This window comes from Dasypus novemcinctus, chromosome 3, assembly GCF_030445035.2.
Source record: "Dasypus novemcinctus isolate mDasNov1 chromosome 3, mDasNov1.1.hap2, whole genome shotgun sequence".
Classification (NCBI taxonomy): domain Eukaryota; kingdom Metazoa; phylum Chordata; class Mammalia; order Cingulata; family Dasypodidae; genus Dasypus; species Dasypus novemcinctus.
Genome location: NC_080675.1, coordinates 59275795 through 59298965, shown reverse-complemented (window position 1 = coordinate 59298965; position 23171 = coordinate 59275795). Strand labels below are relative to the sequence as shown.

General features: G+C 34.6%; 1 protein-coding gene across 3 annotated transcripts in view; it reads right to left on the bottom strand.

Moving 5' to 3' along the window:
* Positions 1–23171, bottom strand: part of TXNDC16 (thioredoxin domain containing 16) — a 132634-nt gene that overhangs the window by 41357 nt on the left and 68106 nt on the right. For all 3 annotated transcript variants that reach the window (XM_004449347.4, XM_071213933.1, XM_071213934.1), the window contains 8 exons: positions 22329–22479; positions 15775–15941; positions 15352–15409; positions 7590–7716; positions 5023–5166; positions 4445–4504; positions 1021–1189; positions 545–681 (listed from right to left, as the gene is read on the bottom strand). In XM_004449347.4, coding sequence (XP_004449404.3) covers positions 545–681; positions 1021–1189; positions 4445–4504; positions 5023–5166; positions 7590–7716; positions 15352–15409; positions 15775–15941; positions 22329–22479 — 1013 coding nt within the window. The remainder of the gene's footprint in view (positions 1–544; positions 682–1020; positions 1190–4444; positions 4505–5022; positions 5167–7589; positions 7717–15351; positions 15410–15774; positions 15942–22328; positions 22480–23171) is intronic.

Genomic DNA, 23171 nt, shown 5'->3' with positions numbered 1-23171 from the left:
CAATAGGCAAATAAAATGAATATAAGAGAAAAATTAAACATGTATACACACATATATAAATGTATATGAATTTAATGTATAATGATAGAATCACAAATAAGAGGAGGACAACCCATTAAATAGTTTAAAATCACAAAGACTCAAAAATAAAAATGTTCTTCATATATAGAAAAAAGGGAACAGTGTAAATAGTATTTGTAAGTAAATGATTAAATTTTTACAAACATTTAAAATTATGTTTTTGAAAAATATTAGTCACCTGGAAAAATACACCAACAGAATGCTAAATGAAAACAGCACAATATTTATCTGCATACACTTAATCCCAGTTACATTAAAGTCTATATAAACATACAATATATAGGTACAGAGAGAAAAGATGAAAGGAAATATATCAAAATTTAAAAGCATTTATTTCTGAATATTATTTTTTCTTTAAACTTCTATGTACTTTCACATTTCTCTATAAATTGAATTCTCTATGAGAACTTTTAACTATATATTTAACTATATATTTTATAATTAAAAGCTCAACTCTTCTTACCTGTTTTCATAGTTGGGCTAAATATTCCCAGAACTGAGACACTAGAATAGAAGATCAAGTCTTTATGTAATTCCCCACTTAAATATTCTTCTGCCTCTTGGACAGATGTTATGTTCACTGGACATGAAATCCTGTTGCTGAATGAATATATAATCACATTCAAAATTAAATGTTAAAAATATTTTCCAGTTTAAAAAAAATAAAACATACTGGACTTAGCAAACAATATATTCCACAGGATAATCATTTGAAAAAATAAAGACAATTAAACACTACTCTTAAAAAAAAAAAAGCCCCATTAAACAAAATAATTACTATACCCAAAAATGATAGAATGTGAAAGGGCTCTCATCAATTTTTATTATGTTAACTCAATTTTAGTATTCTTCTTATTCCATTCAAAGTATGTCAACAAAGTAGAATTTGCAGACCTAAATATTTTTTTAAAAAATCTTATAGTGAACTTGAATACTTACAGCTGAATAAATTTTAGAAGATCTTCAGCTCCCAACATACCAGTGTAAGATATTGGGTTCTCACCTCCCTTGTACATCTTCACAACAGGAAATTCAGTAACATTTTGCTTAGTACATATGTCAGACCAATCTCCACAATTTACTCTACTGAGTAGCATACTAGATGTGCCTAAATAAAAGCAAAATGTACAATTTATAAATATTAACATAGAAAACAACTGTTCAGAATTATTTCAAGTATTCAATATAACAATAATCAGAAAATGTTTGAAGATATTTCAGTGTAAACTTGTAATCTTAATTTAAAAGAAGGTCCAAATACCAAATATCCCTAATATAAATTTCACAATGGAATTAAATTCTACAAATATTTATTAAGCACCTACTGCGTGTGCTACCTAGTAAATCAGAAAAAGCCATCAGAATATTTGTTATAAAATATTCATTAAATTCCAAGCTCTCTGAAATTACAAAGTTTTAAAATACATTTAAAAACTTCAATGATAGCATTACTACAAGCTCCTAAAACTGGCAGAAATCAAAATGCAGAAATGATTTTTTCTAATTCAAAAGACTGTTATTTTTAAAAAGGACTATGTATACATAAAAATTTTTAATTATTTTACATTACTATATATATTATAAGAATTGGCTTTTCCACTTTCTGAGTTTATGGATCAATATAAAGGAATACAGATACATTTATATAAAATGCTTAGACAAATTTCATTTATCTTAACAATCTATTGAGATTTAGTGATAGACCAAAAAAAAGTTTTACAGTCCAGGAAGCAAGTCTAGATGGTACACAAACACTACTAAATATAATACAAGTTTAAACAGACTGTGTCTGTTTCACTCATCATTGATTTTTTAGCATCTGTAGCGTTTCTTGCATAAAATACACCTCAAATACATGAATAAAAAACTGACACACATGGAACTCATTTGTGGCTTCAGGTACACATCCTAGCAGAATAATATAATCTCTTCACAGTCTAAGAAAAGACATAGTGAATTCTCAAACAAATTCCTATTTGTTCTATAATAAAATATGTAAGATTCTAGGTAGATTATTGGGCAGAAAGAGATTAAAAAAAAAACATAATAATTACACAAATCAGCAACTGAAAGGAAGGAATAAATTATAACAAAAACAAACTTTAAAATCACATTAGATCAGAAAAAGAATCTTTGTGTATCAATTTAGGATATAGCCTAAATGTAACCTAACCATATGAATTATAATTGTGAAATATAGTATATTAATAATTTACCACCAAAAGTTTTAATACTGAAAATTCATTTATTTTTTGAATTATTTTAGATTATATCTCACGGATGCAATAACATCAATTTAGATTTACTGTTAATTATCTTTTTGATAATACAGACAGTGCCCATTCTGTCTTATTTGCCCCTATTTATCCCCGGCACAATGTGTTACATAGTATATACCCAATAAAACTTCATGGAATGTACACTGATATTTCTAATAAACAAATTTAAAATTTTTACACCAAGGCATATTAATTTCTAAATATTTTTAGAGCACATATACACAAAGATAAATCCTTATTTCCTTCCAAAATCAGAATCTTCCCATTGACTTCTCCACAAAGTTCTCATCTATTATTTAGTGATGCATATTTATATAGAATATCAAATTATATATTGACATCTAAGTATGGAATCTAATACAGTTCTTTCCCTTCAACAAGTACCCTCAACATGTCTACCACTGCTAAATATGTTTATTATTCCTTTGTCCCTACAGTCCAAGCAGAAAATTTGGATTCTATCTTTAAAATTGGAAATAGAATACTGATACATGTCATTAAAAGTTATGACTACTTTTATTGAAGTTATCCATTTAAAATTTTTCTTTTCTGTTGTGGGAAAACAGTAAGGAACATGGTTTGAAACTGAAACATTTCCATAACAGAGACAAAAAGTATAGGCTTAGGAACACTGTTTCATCAGCACGAAAAAATGTTTGCATGAGGAGGTGTTTGAACTTTGTATGACTTGTACCTTATTATTGTAAATGTTGCACCTGTCCCTTATTATAGTAAATAACAAACAGCTCCTTGTTAGTTCCTAAATAAATACAATGTGGAAACTAAGGTTGGAGCTCTCAGTTTCAGAAGCTGTGAGTCCCCTGGTCCCATCTTTATTTCCTCTCTTGTGTCTTTCTTTTTATCCTTTTATTTCTTCAGTTCTGCGTCGCCTTCCCTTTGTGCAAACATATTGCTGAGCTGGTCTCAGCACTTTCCTTTCTTGTAAAATAGTTTCAGTATTTGATTATGTTTCAATTGTAACACCCTAATATTCTAAGATGTCTATAGCATATATGCCATATACTTTATTAATACAGTAATTTCAAGTAGGGTTTCTAATTTTAAGGGAAAAAAAACACAGATTCTCTTAGATACAGATACTATGTAAGTATAAAAACTAGACTTTGCTGCCACCTTGTGACTAAATATTCTTCAGCATCTTAGACTAAGAGGAAAACTGGCTTTTTTCCCAAGGAGTCAACATGAAATAAAAATTATTGGGCTAAATGCCCATAGTATTATAATATTTTCCTAATTTACGTTATAGAATAAGATTTAACAAATACACAAAACACTACAGATACCTGTATGACACATTTCTACCATAAGCCCCTTGAACTTCCAAAATAGTCTACTTATCTAATTGCTAAAAAGAGATTATTATTCATAGAGAACATAATGAAGGAAAAGAGAAAAGCAAGTCCTGGGGTAGATACCTGCTTTTTTATTTACAAACACAAACAACTGTCTTATTCAAATGGTTACAAAACATTGTGCACACCTTATCCACCATTATTTCTCTTACTAACAGGCCTCCTTACCTGTAATGTCTTTGCTGGGATAATAGCAAAAACATTTGTGTAAAAGTCCATTCCTTGAATTCTTATTTGGCCATCATTGGATCAGGTTTCATAGAATAATTAAAACAAAAAGATCCACACTATGAAGAAATCTCCTGATCTGTGACGAGCTAACTATATAGTTCAAGAGCACTGGGATCTTGGATCTTTCATTGGACTGCAAGTGCTGCAAAGGACTGCCTTTTTATCTCTAGCATCTAACAGTAACTGGCATAGGATAAGCACTCAATAAATGTTTGCTGAAAAAAATGTTATTGGATTAGGTGTGCAGCCATGTAATACACAGGCTCTCTATGTTCCACTAAAGTCACTTCCAGGAAGACCATCAAAGTGAATGCTTCTGAGCATTTTTGAGACTCTTAGTTCATTAACTTAACCTTGGAAACACAAACATAATAACCTAGAATTTTATGTAATTTTCTATATCTTTAGCACTATACAAAGTCTTAGAAATTGCTATGGCTCAGAACCAGGAAAATAAATATGCATTCCATTATACAATACCTTTTAATTTAATTGCCACATCAATATAAGATTGTAGAAATGCCATGGATACTGCTTCCCCTATAAAAAATTCAGCAGATATTACATTATTCATATTTAATATGTAACATATATATAACAAACATATAGATAGGGTTTTCCAAAATTGTTACTTCTTAATAAGAAATACCCTGGTATACAATACTTAATATTTGTTCAGATGCTTATAAAGAGTTTAAAATTCAACTAATTTTTCTGTACTCATACTTCAGGAAATATAGATGAATGACTTATTTGAAAATAAAAGCAATATACTTCCTATAAATCTATAAAAACTGTTAGGATATTAAAATGATTACTCTGAATCCATATTAATTTTCCTAAATTAGTTAAACACCTAGTTTAATCATCAACTGATCCATATAATCAGTTTTACAACCTCAGAATCAGAAATGCTTCAATGTATACAGTCTATCTAGGACCTATATAAGTTATATCATTTTACAATGTAAAGGCAACACACAGAATGTGAAAATAAAATCTGTCTACTTTGAATGTCTTAATATGTAGTATAGTTTCCTCTGACGACTTATACTCACAACCAGCATAGAAGAGCACTATGCTGTCAGAAGCCATTACTGTCATGTTAAATGTCTCTTCTGTTAGTTCTACCGTGAGTTCCAAAGGTAATTGTCTCTTCCTATCTCTATAAACAGTTTCAGCCACTTCATCATCTTGAATATCTATAATGTTTGAAAAGAAATGAAATATAAATGTATTATTCAAAATATTTAAGCTCCTCTCATAAGCAAGTATAGGAGAACTTGGGCACTTGATAAGGCTTTTGATATATGGTATCCTAACAGATTGCATGACATTTTTCAAATTTTCCAGTTGTTTAGCTTCCTACGCTAAATGATTCTGAGACTTTTCCTGGCCCCAAATTGTTAAGTTTTAGTCAATTTCAAGAGCAAAAATTTAGTTTTGTTCTAGATAAATGATTAGGGCTATTTTGTTTCAATAAATATATTAATTTATAATCCAAAGAGGTTCTACCATACATATTTGACAATGTTTATTTAGCCTCTATTATAATACCAAGCATTGTGTTAGATACTATAGAAAGTGGTAACACAAAGCAGGTAGTTCCTGACCACATAGTGTTTTTATCTATGGATAAATCAGAAAATAAATCACTGAATATAACTACAAAATGTAATCAGTTTATGAAGAAAAATAAAGGAGAGATTATAACAAGGAGACTTAGATTGAGGGATCTAAAATTTACCAGGTAGAGAATTAAGACTATTTTAAGCAAAGAGAATAACATATATGAACGCTCTGAGACATAAGAGAGCTTAGCATATACTAGATACTAAGGGAAGGCAAATTTGACTAAAACAAGAAGAGGTAGAAGGAATAAATGGCATGAGAAAAGGGTAGGTTAGGTATTGGCTAGATCATAAGAGACCACATGAACAAGAATTTTGGATTTTTATCCCAAGTGCATAGAGCTAAAAATGGATTCTGAATATGTAAAAACTTGTCATTCACGGATATGTACGTATGTATATGTACATGTATGTATATGTGTGTACACACACAAACATACATCCATATTGCAGAAAAACTTATTTTCAACTGATAAACATTCTGTGGAGGTTTGTATATATTTTATGAGAACACCAAGAGGCATCTATATTGTTTAAAGAGACAATTACAGCTTCCCAGAGGAGTGGGAATACAAGTAAATACAAGTAAAACTTAGCTAGACAGAAAAGGGAGGCAGTGAAGGCACATAGAGCAAAGGGAACCATGCATGCAAAGGCACAGTGGCCTGAAAGAGTATGATGCAACTGGAAATTTGAACACTGACAATATTTGATGATATTAAGGAATTGTTTTTAATTTTTAGTTGTGATAATTATAATAATTATGTTAATTTTTAATGCACTTCTGAAATGCATAGTGAAATATTTATGGATAAAATTATATGTTTTGGATTTGCAACAAAATCATAATGAGTAGATGGTGGGTGGGTCAGAATTAGGCATGGGTTTATGATAGCTGGGGCCAGGTAATGGGTACAAGGAGATTCATTCTATTATCTTGTCTACTTTATATATCTTAAAAATTCTCACATTAAAGAAAAGAGAGAGAATGAAAGAAAATAATGTATTCAAAGAACTAAACTATTTTGCAGATGCTCTCTAATACTATAAAATAGAATACTACATCTGGACTTCACAACCATCTCACCCGTTTTCTAGCTGTGTGACTCCAGTCAGTCACAGAACTATCTGGGCCTCAGTATTCAAATCTGTGAAATATTAAAAGTTGAACTATATTAATTTTAAAGTCCTTTTAAACACCACATTCCACAATACTAAAACATTATGCCCTCAATACTAAAATTAGTAAAGGCCTATTTTCTTATTTACTATATGTTTTCCTTCTTATTCCCAATAGTTTTAGTTTCCTGCCAGTCCCTTTTATTTCCCAATCCATCCCTTCTTTTCTCCTCTTATCTTGTTCCAACACGTCCTTTCCCTCTTTCCTATATGAGTCTCTCACTAATTTTACTCACCCAGTTCTACCTTTTCACCTATTCATTACATATCCTCTTTTCAACCACGAGGGTTTCTTTTCTTTTTTCCATGTTTCTTTTTTTATAGAATGCAGTCCTTTTTACTTTGACTCATCTTGTGCCATTTCCTTTGAGGGACATTTTTCTCTGTATCCTACTGTTACATAGTAAAAAACTCTTCCCTAACCTTCATCTATTTTTCCTATATAAATAGGAAAAAGACAGAGGGAAAATTTAGGTATATGGGCACAAAATCACACAATAATTATGGGCCAGTTATAGATTATAGACATGGGACGTTCAGACCAAAAAAAGAGGGCAGGGGTCAAAGCCACAAAAGAAATACTAGAATTAGGCTCATGTGCATAAACACACATATACAAAAACACATACATTAAGCATTCTTCTATCTTTTCACCAAACTAAGTTGATAGAATATGATTCAAAATTAAATTTCTTGAGATTTTTTCACATCTTAAAAGTGAATATGTTCTATAAGAAAATTAATTCAATGAAAATATCACTGACTTATGGGAGCTGGGCAGAGCAGTGATGGGGAGGGGATCATAAAGGTGTTACCCATGTCTGGATCCTCCATGTCTTCATCATCTTCATCTTCTTGGGTTTCCTCAACGTGCACATTACTTTCCACACGGGATATTATTAAATCAATATCATGCAACACCAAAAATTCCACTGGCACTCCCTAGGATTACATTTATTTAGGAAACGTGACTAAAATGCAAATCATTTTATTTTTTGTTTTTTATTTTTTTTAAGATTTATTTTTATTTATTTCTCTCTCCTCCCGACCCCCCACCCCCAGTTGTCTGCTTTCTGTGTCCATTCCCTGTGTGTTCTTCTGTGTCCACTTATATTCTTACCAGCGGCACCAGGAATCTATGTCTTTTTTTGTTGCACCATCTTGCTGCGTCAGCTCTCCATGTGTGCAGCCCCACCCCTGGGAAGGCTGCACTTTTTTTCGCATGGGGCAGCTCTCCTTATGGGGTGCACTTCTTGTGCGTGGGGCTCCCCTACACAGGGGACACCCCATATGACAAAGAACTCCTTGCGCGCATCAGCACTGCACATGGGCCAGCTCACCACACAGGTCAGGAGGCCCTGGGTTTGAACCTTGGACCTCCCATGTGGTAGGCGGATGCCCTATCCATTGAGCCAAATCTGCTTCCCTTCAAATCATTTTAATATATGTTTTATGTTTAACTCTAAAATGAAACTAAACCTTTAACCTTCAATTTTAAAATAAAATGAAATGAAATTCACAATAAATATAAAAAGAAAAGCATTAAGTCATATTTTATATAAATAAGGTTAGTATGCACTATTAAAAAGGATAACAAAAAGAGGAATTAAAAGCCTCACTTGGGGGCCTTGACAGTGGTGTAATGATACTGTTGGGTTGGGTGGTGCTGGTTTGTCAGGGAGGTGGGGTAGTGGGGGTGCAGTGGACTATCCATGGAACTAGGGGCAGCGTTGGGGGAGGGATCAGATGAACACTGCTGGATTGATGGGTACATGGTTGAAACTACAATGTTGGGAATGCTCTTTTGGCAATATGGCAAATGAGGGTTGCTGGTTTAGGGTGTTAGATATGGGGGGCATTTGGGACATGGCATGCTTGAGGCAGGCTTCTAGGGAGTGTGTGAGTATGTAATATCAGTGGGTGGAGATCCATATAATGAGCAGCAAGGTAGTGGACTCCCATCCTGGGAAGGCCCACCATGTTCTCAAATAGAGGGACAGGGGTCTCTCGAGAGTATGGGCAGTGCCTAATGGGGAAGACAGACCAAGCCCTTAGTGTGGTTGCAAGGAACTATGAATCTTGCCCTCCAAGGAGTGAAAACTGGTGGTTGCCTTGGGTCCCAAGGAGAGGAGTATAGAACAGAACAGATGGACTAGGGGGAATTTGGGGAGCGATGGAAGTGTTCTACATGATAATGTTCTACATGATAGATACAGGCCAAGTTAAATTGCATCAGTTTATAAAAACATATGATCCAAAATGTAAACCATAATGTAAATCATTGACCATGGTTGGTAGCTATGTATTTATGTATCAGTCGTAACAAATGTACCATCCACATATAAAATGTTATTACTAGAGGAAGATGGGAAAGGGGGAGGATGTTGGATATATGGGAGTCCCCTGTATTCCGTATGTGATTTTTCTATAACCTAAAACTTTTTTAAGGACAAAATGAAAAAAAAGTAAGACACTGGGGGAATAAATGGAAGAAAATGTCACTGTACATACAGGACAACAGATCTTAAAGTGAAGAAAGACAAAATGTCAAAAAAGAATTAAATATTTTTTCATTATTTTTATTATCCCAAATTTTTATTTTATCTTATTTAAACATTTTTTTTTGTATTTTATTTCTTATTTTTTAAACTATCATTATTTCATTTTCTTATTAATTGTAATTGGCTATCTTATTGGCTTCATTTTTGAAGAAGTTTTGGATCACAGAAGAGTTAACTGTGGTAGGTGAGGATCATTGGTGTGGGGTGTCAGTGATGCGGGTACATGGGAGGAAGCTCACTTCTGCATATATATAAGGCATATGTAAATGTTCATAGGGCATTGTCACAGTGGATGGAGATTCACACAATAACCTAAGGAATATCAAATTCCCATCCTGAGGAGCTCTGCCACATTCTCCAATGGATTAGCAAGAATCCCTGTAGCACAGGGGTAATGACTATTGAAGGATGATAGTCCACTGACGGGCCCTTGATATTGATGACTGTGTATATGAATCTTTTCTCTTGAAATTGAAACTTAAGCCTAGTATTATAGGGTGCCTAAAAGTTGCCTCCTAGGAGCCTCCATGTTGCTCAAATGTAGCCTCTCTCTAAGCCAAACTCAGCATATAAATACATTACCTTCCCCCCAGAGAGGAACATGACTCTCGGGGATGAGCCTCCCTGGCACAGAGGGATTACTACCAAGCACCAACAAGCAATGTAAATGGAAAAAGACCTTGACCAAAAGGAGGAAAGGGTAAAGACAAATGAGTTTATATGGCTAAGAGACTTCAAAGTGAGTTGGGAGGTCATTCCAGAGGTTACACTTACGCAAGACTCAACAGGATCTCATTGACTGCTAAAGTAGTTACTACTCAAAATGGAGGGGCTCCCGAGAGCTCTTGCAACACCCAGACACTATAGTCAAGGCAGATAGCTCAGAAGTTTGGTGCCTTGTCAGTGGGCCCTACTTTGGAATTTATGCTCCCCAGTGTGACAGAGATGAACTCAGTTGTTGTTTTCCTATGCACGGCTCTTCTGTCCTTCTATTTGAACCCATAATTAGTACTAGAGTTGGTAGGTGTACTTTCAAGGGACTTAAATCTCTGAGCTGTCCATGTGCCAGGTGAGCCCTGAATCTCAACGGAGTTGCAACACCTACTCTCCAGTTCATTGGTCTCACCCAGGACAACTAAAAAGGAGGTGAGGATGGGCAGCTACCATACCACAGAACTGAGAGAGTCTACAACTGCAAACGAGTCCCATCCATCAGCCCTGTGTGATCTAAGCCCCATCTCAATCAGATGTGGAGTGGACTTCACCATCCCAGAATTCTCAGGATTGGGGAATGAACTATGGACTAAAGTAGACTTACTGGTATTCTACTATAGACTTACTGTGATTCTAGAAATGGAAGAAATATCATTGATGAAGAGGCAGTGATGTAGAGGAGGTTCTGAGGGCAGGGAAAGGGTGTAATGTGGGGGCATTTTCAGGACTTGGGAATTGTCCTGAATGACATTATAACAACAGATGTAGGCCATTATCTTGCCATAACCTCCAGAATTACACAAGAAAGAGTGTAAACTACAATGTAAACTTTAATCCATGCTTAGTGGCAATGTCAAAAATGTGATCATCAACTACAATGGATGTACCACACTAATGAGGGATGTTGTTAATGTGTGAAAGTGTGGGAGTTGTGGAGAGCAGGGCATGTGGGAATCCCCTATATTTTTTATGTAACACTTATGTAATCTAAGTATCTTTTAAAAAGAAAAAAATTTTTAATTGAAGAAAAAAAGCCTCACTTGCTTCTTGTAAAAAATTGTACTATACCAAAGTTTGGGAAACATTTAACATACAATAACAGAAATATAAAATATAACCCAATGTAAAATGGAAATATATACCTTTTATTGCAGAACCATACAAAATTATTTTGCTATTCCACAAAATACCATTCAAAATAATACTTAACCTAAAATAATTCCACTAAAAAGATCAATTGTCTGCTGAGTTATAAACACAAAACTACAGATCATCTTAGGAATACCAAATTCTATTCCACTGAGCGCAACACTATTCCATTAGGATTTCTCTCACTAATACCCAATATGACATTTTAGAACATTAGGTTATTTTAATAAGTTATCCCTTGCTAAAACTATATATTAGAATAAAGCCATAAAAGAGCTCCAAGTGTGTTTGTTCTTTGACATCACATATCTTCATCTTTTTTTAATATTAAATTTAAAGCAGATCATTTTGACTCCAATATAACTATAATGGAGTTAAACCGAACTTATTCCAAATATACATGATAATTGCCATAGTAAACTTTTTTATTGATATAAAATCCCCACAGAAAAGAATACAGATTGTAAGTATATAGTTTGATGAATTTTCACAAAGTGGATAAACCTGAGTAACCAACATACAAATTAAGGCAGAACGTTACCAGCACCTAAGGCTGTCTTCTTGTCCCTACCTCTTATGAACCTCCCTGAAGGTAATCATTATTCTGATCTTCACCATCATCTAAAAATGCTGCCAGTTTTGAATTTATATAATAGAATTCTATAGTTTGTATTCATTTTCTGATGGTCTCTTTTTTATTTTTATTTTTTGTGATAGCTTCTTTCACTCAACATTGTTTTTTGTTGTTGTTGTTGTTTTCTTTTTCTTTTTTAGATTTATTATCTTTTCATTTATTTCTCTCCCCTTTCCTTACCCCCCTCCCCCCCCCCCCCAGTTGTCTGCTCTCTGTGTCCATTCACTGTGTGTTCTTCTGTGACCGCTTCTATCCTTATCAGCGGCACCGGGTATCTGTGTTTCTTTTTTGTTGTTGTTGCATCATCTTGTTGTGTCAGCTCTCTGTGTGTGCAGTGCCATTCTTGGGCAGGCTGCACTTTCTTTCCCACTGATTGCCTCTCCTTCGAGGCGCACTCCTTGCTCGTGGGGCTCCCCTACGTGGGGGATACCCCTGCGTGGCACGGCACTCCTTGCATGCATCAGCACTGAGCATGGGCCAGTTCCACACGGGTCAAGGAGGCCCTGGGTTTGAGCCGCAGACCTCCCATGTGGTAGGCGGATGCCCTATCCATTGGGCCAAGTCCGCTTCCCACTCAACCTTATTATTGAGTTCTGAGTTGTTATATACAGTATTAAGTGTTCAAAGTAGATGATATATACAACCCACACTTAAGTGTTCAGAGAATGGATTGACAGACACGTAGATATACAGATAGATGGACAAAAAGATGTGCTGAATAGAATGGTGTATAGATGAATAGTATGGTAAATGTGGCAAAATGCTAAAATGGGTATATCTGAGTAATCTGGGGAGGATAGAGAAATGTCCAAGTCCTCTGTATGAGGTATTATTTTTGTAACTGTCCTTTTAAAAAATGTTAATTGCTAAATCTAGGCAGTATGTAAATGGGAGTTCATTCTATTTCTCTTTCTGCTTCTCTATATAGGAAGCTTTTTATAATAAAATATTAAAGAAAGGAATATAAAGGTTTTTTTTTTTTAACTTAGCTATAGAAAGATCTCGAGCATTGGCACTATTCCTAATAACACTACCCTAATACACAAAAAAACTCCCATTCCTAGGGCCTCTGCAGTTGTATTCTCTCTGCCTGGAACACTTTCCCCACAAATCCACAGGTTAACTCCCTTCCTACTTTTGTCAGATAGCTGCTTTGTTCACACTTATCTGCCATGACGGCCTTCTCCCCTTAACTTGCTTTGTTTTTCTCTATTGTCCTTAGCACCATCTGACATTCTAGCTATACTTTTCTTTTATCTGACTCCTGCTACTAATATATTAGCTCCATAAGGGCAGCAACTTGATTTTTGTACACTGCATATTCCTAGAGCCTAGGACAATGCTTGAAACAGAGCAGGTACTTAATAATACTTATTTGAATTAATGAACAATCATTAATATTTGTTGAACACTTACAATGTGTCAAGCCCTGTGCTAAGTACACTTTACATTACTTCATTAAATATACATAAATATAACAATCCTCCTCATTTTGCAATGGAAAAAAATGGAGACATATAGAAGTCAAATAATTTGCCCAGAGTTAAAGTAGAATTTGAACCAGAAAGTACAAATCTGTAGAATAAACTGTTAACACTATATTGCTAATCATTGTCATAGGAAAAAAAATATGTGAAGAACTAATGCAATGCCAACAGAATGTTTTATACCTTTATAATATATTCTAAGGCTTGTAATATAGAAATATGAGTATAGAATACTACCTGTGCAACAAGTATTAGTACTTTAGGACTCCTCTAACCCTATGCCAGAAGGGGTACAAGAAAGGAGAGAGAAAGCATTAATATTATTACCCTGACTGAAGAGGTAAAAAATATTTGCATTGTTTTTAAAAAAGAGACTGATAGAAAATCCTATTGCAACCTTTACAGAGAACACCTTTACAGAGACTCTTATCTAATATATAATCTATCTTACCTCTCAATATACAAAATTATTCTTAATATATTTTAACAATTTAAGGCTTCGAAACTGGGAAAACAGAGCAAACTTTAATTCTTCTATAAAACCTGCTTCCAATAACAAGCATTGTAAGTCCTTATCTAAAAATAGCTTCAGAAGTTTCTTCCTATGCTTTTACTGTTAACCTGGGCAAAGGCCAAGCATACCTGCAATATACTATAACATATTTGAAATGCTATAGTTCCCAAAAATTGTTCCCATTTTCCCTAGTCTTGTAAGTTAGAAGGTGAGGCTTTATGACTACTTCACAAGTGAGAAAAATGAGCTTTGGAAAAATTAATTCATTCATCTGATTCCATAACTAGTGAGAAACAAAACTGAAGTCTTCTGCTTCTTAGCCTAGTATTACCATAGACGTAGGCAAGAGAATCTAAATTTTAAACTGTCTGGCAGTTCTTAAACAAATTAACCAACATTTCAGCATATTTATATAATATTTAAATGATGTTAAGAATAAAGAGTTCACAAAAATTAAGAAAAAGAGAGATACTTCAACAGGAAAAAATGGGCAAAGTACACTAATAGAAATTTACAAAGGAAAAATAAATGACCAATAAGCCTAAGAAAAAATGTTCAAACTCACTAGTAATCAAAGACATACAAATTCAAATAAGAAATTTGTATTGCCTACAAAAAAGTTTTTATTTTTTAAGATGTTAATGCTCGGATTGACAAAGAAATTTAAGAAACAGGAATTCTAAACCCTGCTAGTGAAGTATAACTTTACTGGAGGGCAATTTGATAATGTATTTTAAAAGCCTTAAAAATTCTCATTTCCTTTGACAAATATCACTTCCAGGAATTTAACCAAACAAAAGAACCAATGATATTCAAAACAGGATATAAAGGTATCATAACACAATAGCAAGTAATGAAACAGTCTAGGGAAGTGAATTTGGCTCAACTGATTGAGCGTCTGCCTACCACATGGGAAGTCCAGGGTTCAAACCCAGGGCTTCCTGGCCCATGTGATGAGCTGGCCCATGCACAGTGCTGATGCGTGCAGGGAGTGCTGCACCACGCAGGGGTGTCCCCTGTGTAGGGAAGCCCCACGTGCAAGGAGTGCACACCGTTAGGAGAGCTGCCCCATGTGAAAAAAGCGCAGGAGTAACACTGTACACAGAGTGCTGAAAACACACAGCGAATGGACACAGAGAGCAGACAACTAGGGAGGGGGAGAAGGGGAGAGAAATAAATAAAAAATAAATCTTAAAAAAAAAACAGACTAAATATCTAACAGTGTGGCTATCATTAAATCATGATATATAAACTGAACAAGTAAACACGAAAAAAAGATCATAACAGAATTGGATATATAGCATAAGCCTCATTTTCTTTAAAATATATGTATGTGCGTGTGTGTATTATCTTACACATTAAAAAATATACCAAAATGTTAACAGCAACTAATTTTTGAATAGTGGCAATTTATGGAATTTTTATTTAACATAGTAAGCATGTTTTATTTTTAAGATCACATGTATTAACTTTCTTTAAGTAAGCAGACATTGTAGAACAATAAATAAAATGACTAACCTCTTCTCTTTTGAAGACCACATTAGTGTGCTGAGGAATGTTCATTTCCAAAAAGTCCCTTTTTCAAAACAGAAATAAATGTTTTAAGTTGCTAATCTAGTTATTTATGATGACACTCTAGAATAGAACTATAATTCACATACTACACAATATTTATGCAAAAAGAGTACAAAATTTAGGGAATCTGAGAAACTTCACACATAAATACAGACCAGAATTTCTAGCCTCCATCTCTCAGTAAGATTTTAAAATCTAACTTTTAATCAAGCTTATAATTAATGTACAGATTTTAACTCAGCAACTGGTTCTAACTGTATTAGAATCTATTAGAAATTTGAGTTTATTAATAAATAGATTACCATATTTAAAAATGAGTAAAATATTAGTGTTTTGCTAAATATAGTAAATATCCAACTTTTATACCTTAACAAGAGTAGAACTCCTGCTTTCCCCAGAAGACGCCAAGCAACCCATTCTGCAGTTCTTCTATCAGCCTCATATGTGGCTTGTTGACTAACAATAAAAACCAGAGGTAATCCTAGTTGGAGATGAATAGTTGATACTTGTTGAGGATCTTCAGCAACTTCAGTCTTCATTTGAAAAAATAAATAAAATAAAATGCCGTTACTGTGTGATAATAATGTCCCAACATTTGGATTTAAACTCAACTAGTTCTTATTAATAAAATCATGAGTTTTTAAAAAGTCTGTGAAATAAATCCAACATTAAGAAAAATGGTCCCATAATTTCCTGTCTAAGGATCCCAATGAGTTTAAACATTTAAAAAACTAATAAATTTTGTAAGAAATTAAAAATAAAATTGCAACTATAAGGAATAAGCATTTTACAAAGCAACAACTATTAAAACAGTATGGCACCGATAAAGACATAACTGAAAAATAATTTAACATAATTAACACATTACAGAACAATGAGGAACTTGTGAGTTAACAGACTAAATACACACATCTAATTTCACTCCCTCCAGTAATCCCACAAAAACTACAGCAGAGGAATTTTTCAAATGAAATAAATACAAAAGATGTGACAAAAGGAAAAGAGGTAAGGCAGCAAAATTTTGGAAGCTGGAGGTCAGAATAACAACTATAAAACGAAAACCCAAGTCATGAAAAGGGACAGCTAAGATACAATTCAATCTAAAGAGCAGAATTCTAAAATTCCCAGGAACTCAGTTCCTGACATCTCTGGAGCTGGGAATGAAATATTGAAGGGAATGGCTGGAAGACTTTCAAATGAAGACGAGGTAAAAGCTTTTGAGAAGCAGTTAGATCCCCAGGTTCCCCTCCCCAACTCCATGAGTTTAGGCAGCTGTCCTCCCCAACAGCAAAAGAAATCTGGGGGATTCAGGAACAGCTAAGAGTGTGAATACCCTGTCAAAATAAAGGGGATTAAGTAATGAATGCTGAGACGTCCCCCACTCAGTTCCCAGAATGTTAGTAGCCAGGCCTCTGCCCTCCAGAAGAAGGTTTATCTGGAGATCTTGAGTAACCCCAAGGAAATGCCTAGATACTGACAGGGTTCCCCCAAATCATCCTAGGCCTGATCATTCTATGGAGCTCAAAGTCAACAAGTCTCACTGACATTCTCAGACCGTCCAGTCAGCTTTTTAGCTCAATATTCTAAATAATAAATGGATATCCAGGGATTAACAACCAGCTGAAGAGAATTTCTAACATTAAAGATAGAGACCAAAACAAATAGAAAAAATAATAATTACATAAAGGAAATACAAACTATACAGAAGGAGAAAGGTCAGAAAACCATCACTGATAACCTCAAGGAGATGAGAAGAAAATGCATCCATAAAGAACTGACAAATAAATTGAAATAAGTCTCCCAGAAAATAGAACAAAAAATAGAGATGGAAAATATATAAGAAAAATGAAGGACTAATCCAATAGGTCCAACATTCAAATAATAGGAGTCCCAGAAAAACCAAAAGAAGGAAAATAGAAGGGAAGAAATCACCACAGATACAAACCAAAAAATTTCCCATAAATGGAGGATACAAGTTGCCAGGTTGAAAGGGCCTATTGAAAAACCAATATAGTTTATAAAGGCAGATATTTAGGAAGGTATAGTCTTGCAAGCTGTCCAATTATTAAAGATTTTTTAAAATCCAAAAAAAATTTCAAGGGAGACTCCTATACTTACCTATGATAAACAGTATTCTTAGATGGCCCCATAAGATTCCTGACCCCTGGCATACATGTCTCAGATAATCCCCTCCCCCTGAGTATCGGAAGAACCTGCAGGCTGGTCATTCCTTTGATTAGGTTACATTATTTAAGACTCTGTCATAGCACATAGTGAGACTGTCTGCTGGTTTTGAAGAATCAAGCTGCAGTGTTGTGAGAGGACCCTGGGGATAGGGCCTGAAAGCAACCCATAGGATCTGAGAGCAACCCCCAGTCAAAAGCCAGCAAGAAAATGGGGACTCTGATACCACAATCAAAAGGAACTGAATTCTGCCAAAAATCTGAATGAATGGAACATACTGAAGGAGAAGAGCCTGATTTCCTCTCTGTATATTTGGAGTATAGTAAATGATTCAGTATGATGAAGTAAAAGGGAAGAATAGGCAGTAAGGATAGAGGTCTGGCAATAGACCAGATCATTAAAAACCATGGGGAAAGCAGACCTGGCTCAACTGATAGAGCGTCCACCTACCATATGGGAGGTCCAGCGTTCAAACCCAGGGCCTCGTGGCCCATGTGGTGAGCTGGCATGAGCTGTGCCATGCTGGGGTGTCCCCCGCATAGGGGAGACCCACAAGCAAAGAGTGCACCCCATACTGAGCCTCCCCACGTGAAAAAAGCGCAGCCTGCCCAGGAGTGGTGCCACACACACGGAGAACTGATACAGAAAGATGACACAACAAAAAGAGACAGATTGCCAGTGCTGCCAAGAATGCAAGCAGACACAGAAGAATACACAGTGAATGGACACAGAGAGCAGACAACAGAGGGGAGGGGGATGGGAAAAGAAATAAACAAATCTTTAAAAAAATTAAAAACCATGGATATGCTGCTAAGAAACTATGGCTTTAATCCATAACTAAAGTGAAGCTGTTTATAAATTGTAAGAATTACCATGTCAAGGACATAGACATGTTTAAAAATATTCTGCCAGTGATGGGGAGCAAAAATAAGGGAATAGAGACCAGATCAGTTGCTATTACTAAAATAACCCAGATAAGAAATGCTGAGGACTTGGATTAAAGTATTGGTAGTTAGAAGGCAAGAATCAAAAGATATTGAAGATGTAAAATTATAAATGGGAAGATATAAGAACTGAGGATGAATTTCCAGGTTTCTAGTAAATATGACTAGAACATAAGTCAACCAAGGTAATGGGGAAAAAATAGGTGGTGGGGAAAGACAACACCTTAATATTGGACATACTGAGCTTAAGAAGAGAGACATCTAATTAGTTAGATATACAATACAGGAGCTCCAGAGAAATATGTGACCTGAAAAATATTTCTTTTTCTTTGCTTATTTTTTGTCTAGTGTCTAGCTTACAATTCCAAGAGTGAGCAGCCCAAGAGAGCAAGGCAGACATGTATGGCATTTTTATGACCTAGCCTCAGAAGTCACACAGCATCACTTCAGCCACACTCTATTGGTCAAGGCAGTCAAATGACCTAGCCAGGTTCAAGATAAGTAGACACTGATATAACCAATAGATGGAAGGATTATCAGAGTCACATTTTTAAAGTAGCATGTGGATGGCAGACACTATTGTAGCCATCTTTGGAAAACACAATTTTCCAGAGAGTATAAGAGAAAAAAAAGAAAAAAATCAAGGGGAAAACTCTCTGAAGAGCAAATATCCAAGGGTTGTATCTCCCAAAAAGATACATTAGAGTCCTAACCTCCACTACCTGTAAATGTGACCTTATTTGGAAATAGGGTCTTTATAAATGTAATTAGACCAGTTAGGGTGAGATCATATTGCATTAGGATGGGCCACAAATCCAATCAGTGGAGTTTTTATAAGAAAAGGGAAATTCGGACACATGGAGAATACCATGTGATGAAGGTGGCAAAGATTGGAGTGATGTGTCTACAAGCAAAGGATTGCCAGTAACTAGTAAAAGACAAGAAAGATCCTCCCCAAGAGCTTTCAAAGAGAGCATGGTCCTGCCAACACCTTGAAATTTGGACTTCTGTCCTCCAGAACTGTGAGAGAATAAATTCAAATTATATAAATATAGAAATTCAAATTATATAAATTCAAAATAAATTCAAAGTACCAAGTTTGTGGTCCTTTGTTATGGAAACCCTAGAAAACATTCATCCTAGTAAAAAGATATAACAAAGGAAGGGCAGATAAGTAGAAAAAATAATGGCAGAGTAAAATCATAAAAGTTACAACTAAAAAATACATAAATATAAGCAGAAATCAGTATAAGTGAATACATAAAAGTAACAGAAACTCTTGCATTAGAAGTGGGATTATCTCTAATTTTCTAAAATTCATGAATTATTAAATCACTTAAATAACTTTAAAATTAATTTTAAAAGAAAGGATATAATATCAGGAACCAACATCTTGCTGTACAATATTGCACACTATCCTCAAAAACTAGAAGATAAATGAATAAACCATAATAATAGCAGCCTTCTAATCACCTATATAAAAGAGAAGGTTTGATATAACTCAAGTGTCTTGGATCTGTCTGAGACAAAGAACTATCTATATCATATGCACAAACACAAAATGAATTAAAATCTTCTGAAAAATGATTACTATATATAGATATATATACACTTATCTATTTTTTAACATTTTATCAGATATTTGCATTCAATGATTCTTTTGGGGATTCAGATAAATGGTTTCCTTCTCTATACCAGATATAAATAGACTCCATCATGGAGAAAACTATCAGCATTCCACAATGTTCTTGGTATTATTAGTCATCAGGACAATAACTGAACATTTTCCCATCTCTTTTCATGGTCAGGAAACTTAAGAACAAGTATAGGGTAATTTCATGCCTGCTAGAATCTCACTTAATAGACATGACATTGAAACCCATGTGAAAATGCTATGCTCAAGATTTATTCTTAGTTTGGCAGGATTAAAATGACATGTCAGGAAGTGGCTGTGGCTCAAGTGATAGGGCTTCCACCTACCATATGGGAGGACCTGGGTTCAATCTCTGGGGCCTCCTGGTAAAAAAAGAAAAAGAGAAAGCATGTCTGCGCAATGAGCCAGTGCCCACACAGGAGTGCCTGTGCAGCAAGCCAAATGCCTGTGCAGCGAGCCGAGTGCCCATGTGGTGAGCCAGTGCCCGCACAAGTGAGTCATGCAGCAAGATGATGATACAACAAGAGAGAGACGAAGGCAAGAGTCAAGGTGAAGCAGAGCAGAGACCAGGACCTGAGGTGGCGCAATTGACAGGGAACCTTTCTCCACATCACAGGTCCCTAGGATCGAATCCCAGTGAATCCTAGAGGAGAAAGATGAGAAGACAAAAAGAGAAATAGATACAGAGGATCACACAGCGAATGGACACAGACAGCAAAAACAGCAGGCGGGGGGAGGGGAAAAAAAACATGTCCCCATCATGATAAGGCACAGTTGTATTTTATATCCACGATAATAATAGTTTCCAAGTACCTTATCTACTTAAAAACACAAGTAAACACAAACACATGAAAAAGAATCTACATCTGATTTTCATATGCTTAGAAGTGAAAGAATGATGATGCATATAATTGTAATGATCAGACACACAAAACAGCTTTTAAAAGTCTGAATTCCAGTTTCTATTTCAATTAATGTTTATAGATAAAGTTATTGTATTCACACTAAATTTTCTCAATCCTGGACCCATTAGCCCAGGCTGGTTTGCAAAGCATCTTACTAACCATACAAAACCCAAACTTAATTGAGCCTCAAAGGCTTGTATACTGTAACATTGAAGTAGAAGATACTAAAGGAGGAATAGCTAAGAGTGATGTAAGAAGAGGAAGAAAATCAGAGGGTCTGTGAGGGAATAAAAACAAAGTAAGAAATACTAATTCCAAGTCAACTACTAGTAAGTCTCTGTAGATAAGAACCTGTAACAAATCAGCAAATTTAAGGCAGTAACTTCCAAAATCTCTCTATTTCCTTCTAGTTTACTATGCCAGCAAAAAGCATAACTCAGCTTTATCAAATTTTAGTCTTAGATGTGCTTCCTATAAAAGTGTTTGGACTTACTTTGTTTTTCACCTCCAGTCTATTCCGCAAGAACACAAAACAATCTCAAATACTAATACGGCCAAATGTTTAAAGTACCAAAATGTACCAGAACGTTTTAACATCTTTCTACCCCCACAACGGTAAAACCTTAGCCATCTACCAAAAGTCTCAAGGAATCATTCTAATTTCTGTCTCCTTTTCTCCACTCTGTATTCATTGGCTCTGTTCGGGTCTGTAAAAGTCCACTAGTCTGTGCTTCTTTGCCTATCTCTAACAAGCCCTTCGGGCTGACATCCAGCTCTGGATTCTTAGCTTGGATCCCCAACCAGGCACTGACCTTCAATTCCAGGGAGCACCATTCACACTGTTTGGAAAATGTTTGTTTCAGGGGTAGCAATTCACATAGAACCCAATATAAATAGAGCCCTTGATTGTTTACAATGCCATGCTCTCAAGTGAATTCACACCTAATTGAATCCTAAGTTATTACAAAGTCTTCAAAGTTTTAGTTTTTTAGCTTCAAAATTAAGATTACACAATTCCTGATAAATATAGCAAACACAGTAAAGAAATAAGATCAGAGAATCTTCCTTATTATCGATCTAAAAAACAAAAATAGTTTAAAAAAGCAGCAAAATAAAATTCATGAGCAACAACTTTAGGAAACTTTAGTGCATCTAAGTAAAAGTCACATCTGTGACTCAAACCATAATAAATCTTACATATAAATTATCTAATGTACTAAATAAGATACATACAAGCAAAGGTGCTTCCATTGTCTTTAAAAATCGATGAATGTTCAGTGTAGTCAATGGCTGTTCCATTAGTGTTCTTCTGCATTGCTGGGTCAAGTCCAAGACGGGTTTGCAATGAAAAAAGTAAAGATGTGCATATTCTATGTCCTCGGTGCTGCAAATTTAAAAATCAGGGGCAGATCCACTTAATGAAGTTCAATGTGTGAGCTTTCTACCATTCAAAAAGATATAACAACAAATTTCTGTCTTAACTTTTCTGCTTTTCGAATTACTACTTTGGTAAAAAGCATGTAAGAGTATAATGTTAAAATAAAATGGACTTATGCAAAGAAGAGGATATGGCATATTAAAGAAAATAAACCTTAATATTCGAACAACCCATGTGAGTCATATAAAAAATATTTTTCCTGAACTCTTTCATATGATAGCTTCTAAATTAGGTATTAGGCAGGCCTGCATTTTTTTTTTTAAATAAAAAGCTGTCACCTTATAGACAATGATATTATCCTCAAATATAGTTGCTTTTCTAGAGCTATGCTAAATAAAGCTTTGTTACACAAATTTTCTAGGTTTAATTTAAACCTAAAGCTGTTTTGAATAAACTACAGCCAAAACATGCCTTAAGATAGAAACCATGTGACAATTTGTGGGAGTTTGTGAGTTTGTATCCGAAATATAACAAAACTTGGCAAATATGGCTTATAATTTGAGTTCTGGCATTTCCTTAAATATGAGAATTCAAAGATAAACTTATAGTGTGGGTAAGTTTTGCCAAAATTAAAAAGTATTTTTTAAATCTCCATATGGCATTAGTAGAGTTTGGTAAAATACTCCAAAATGTTATTT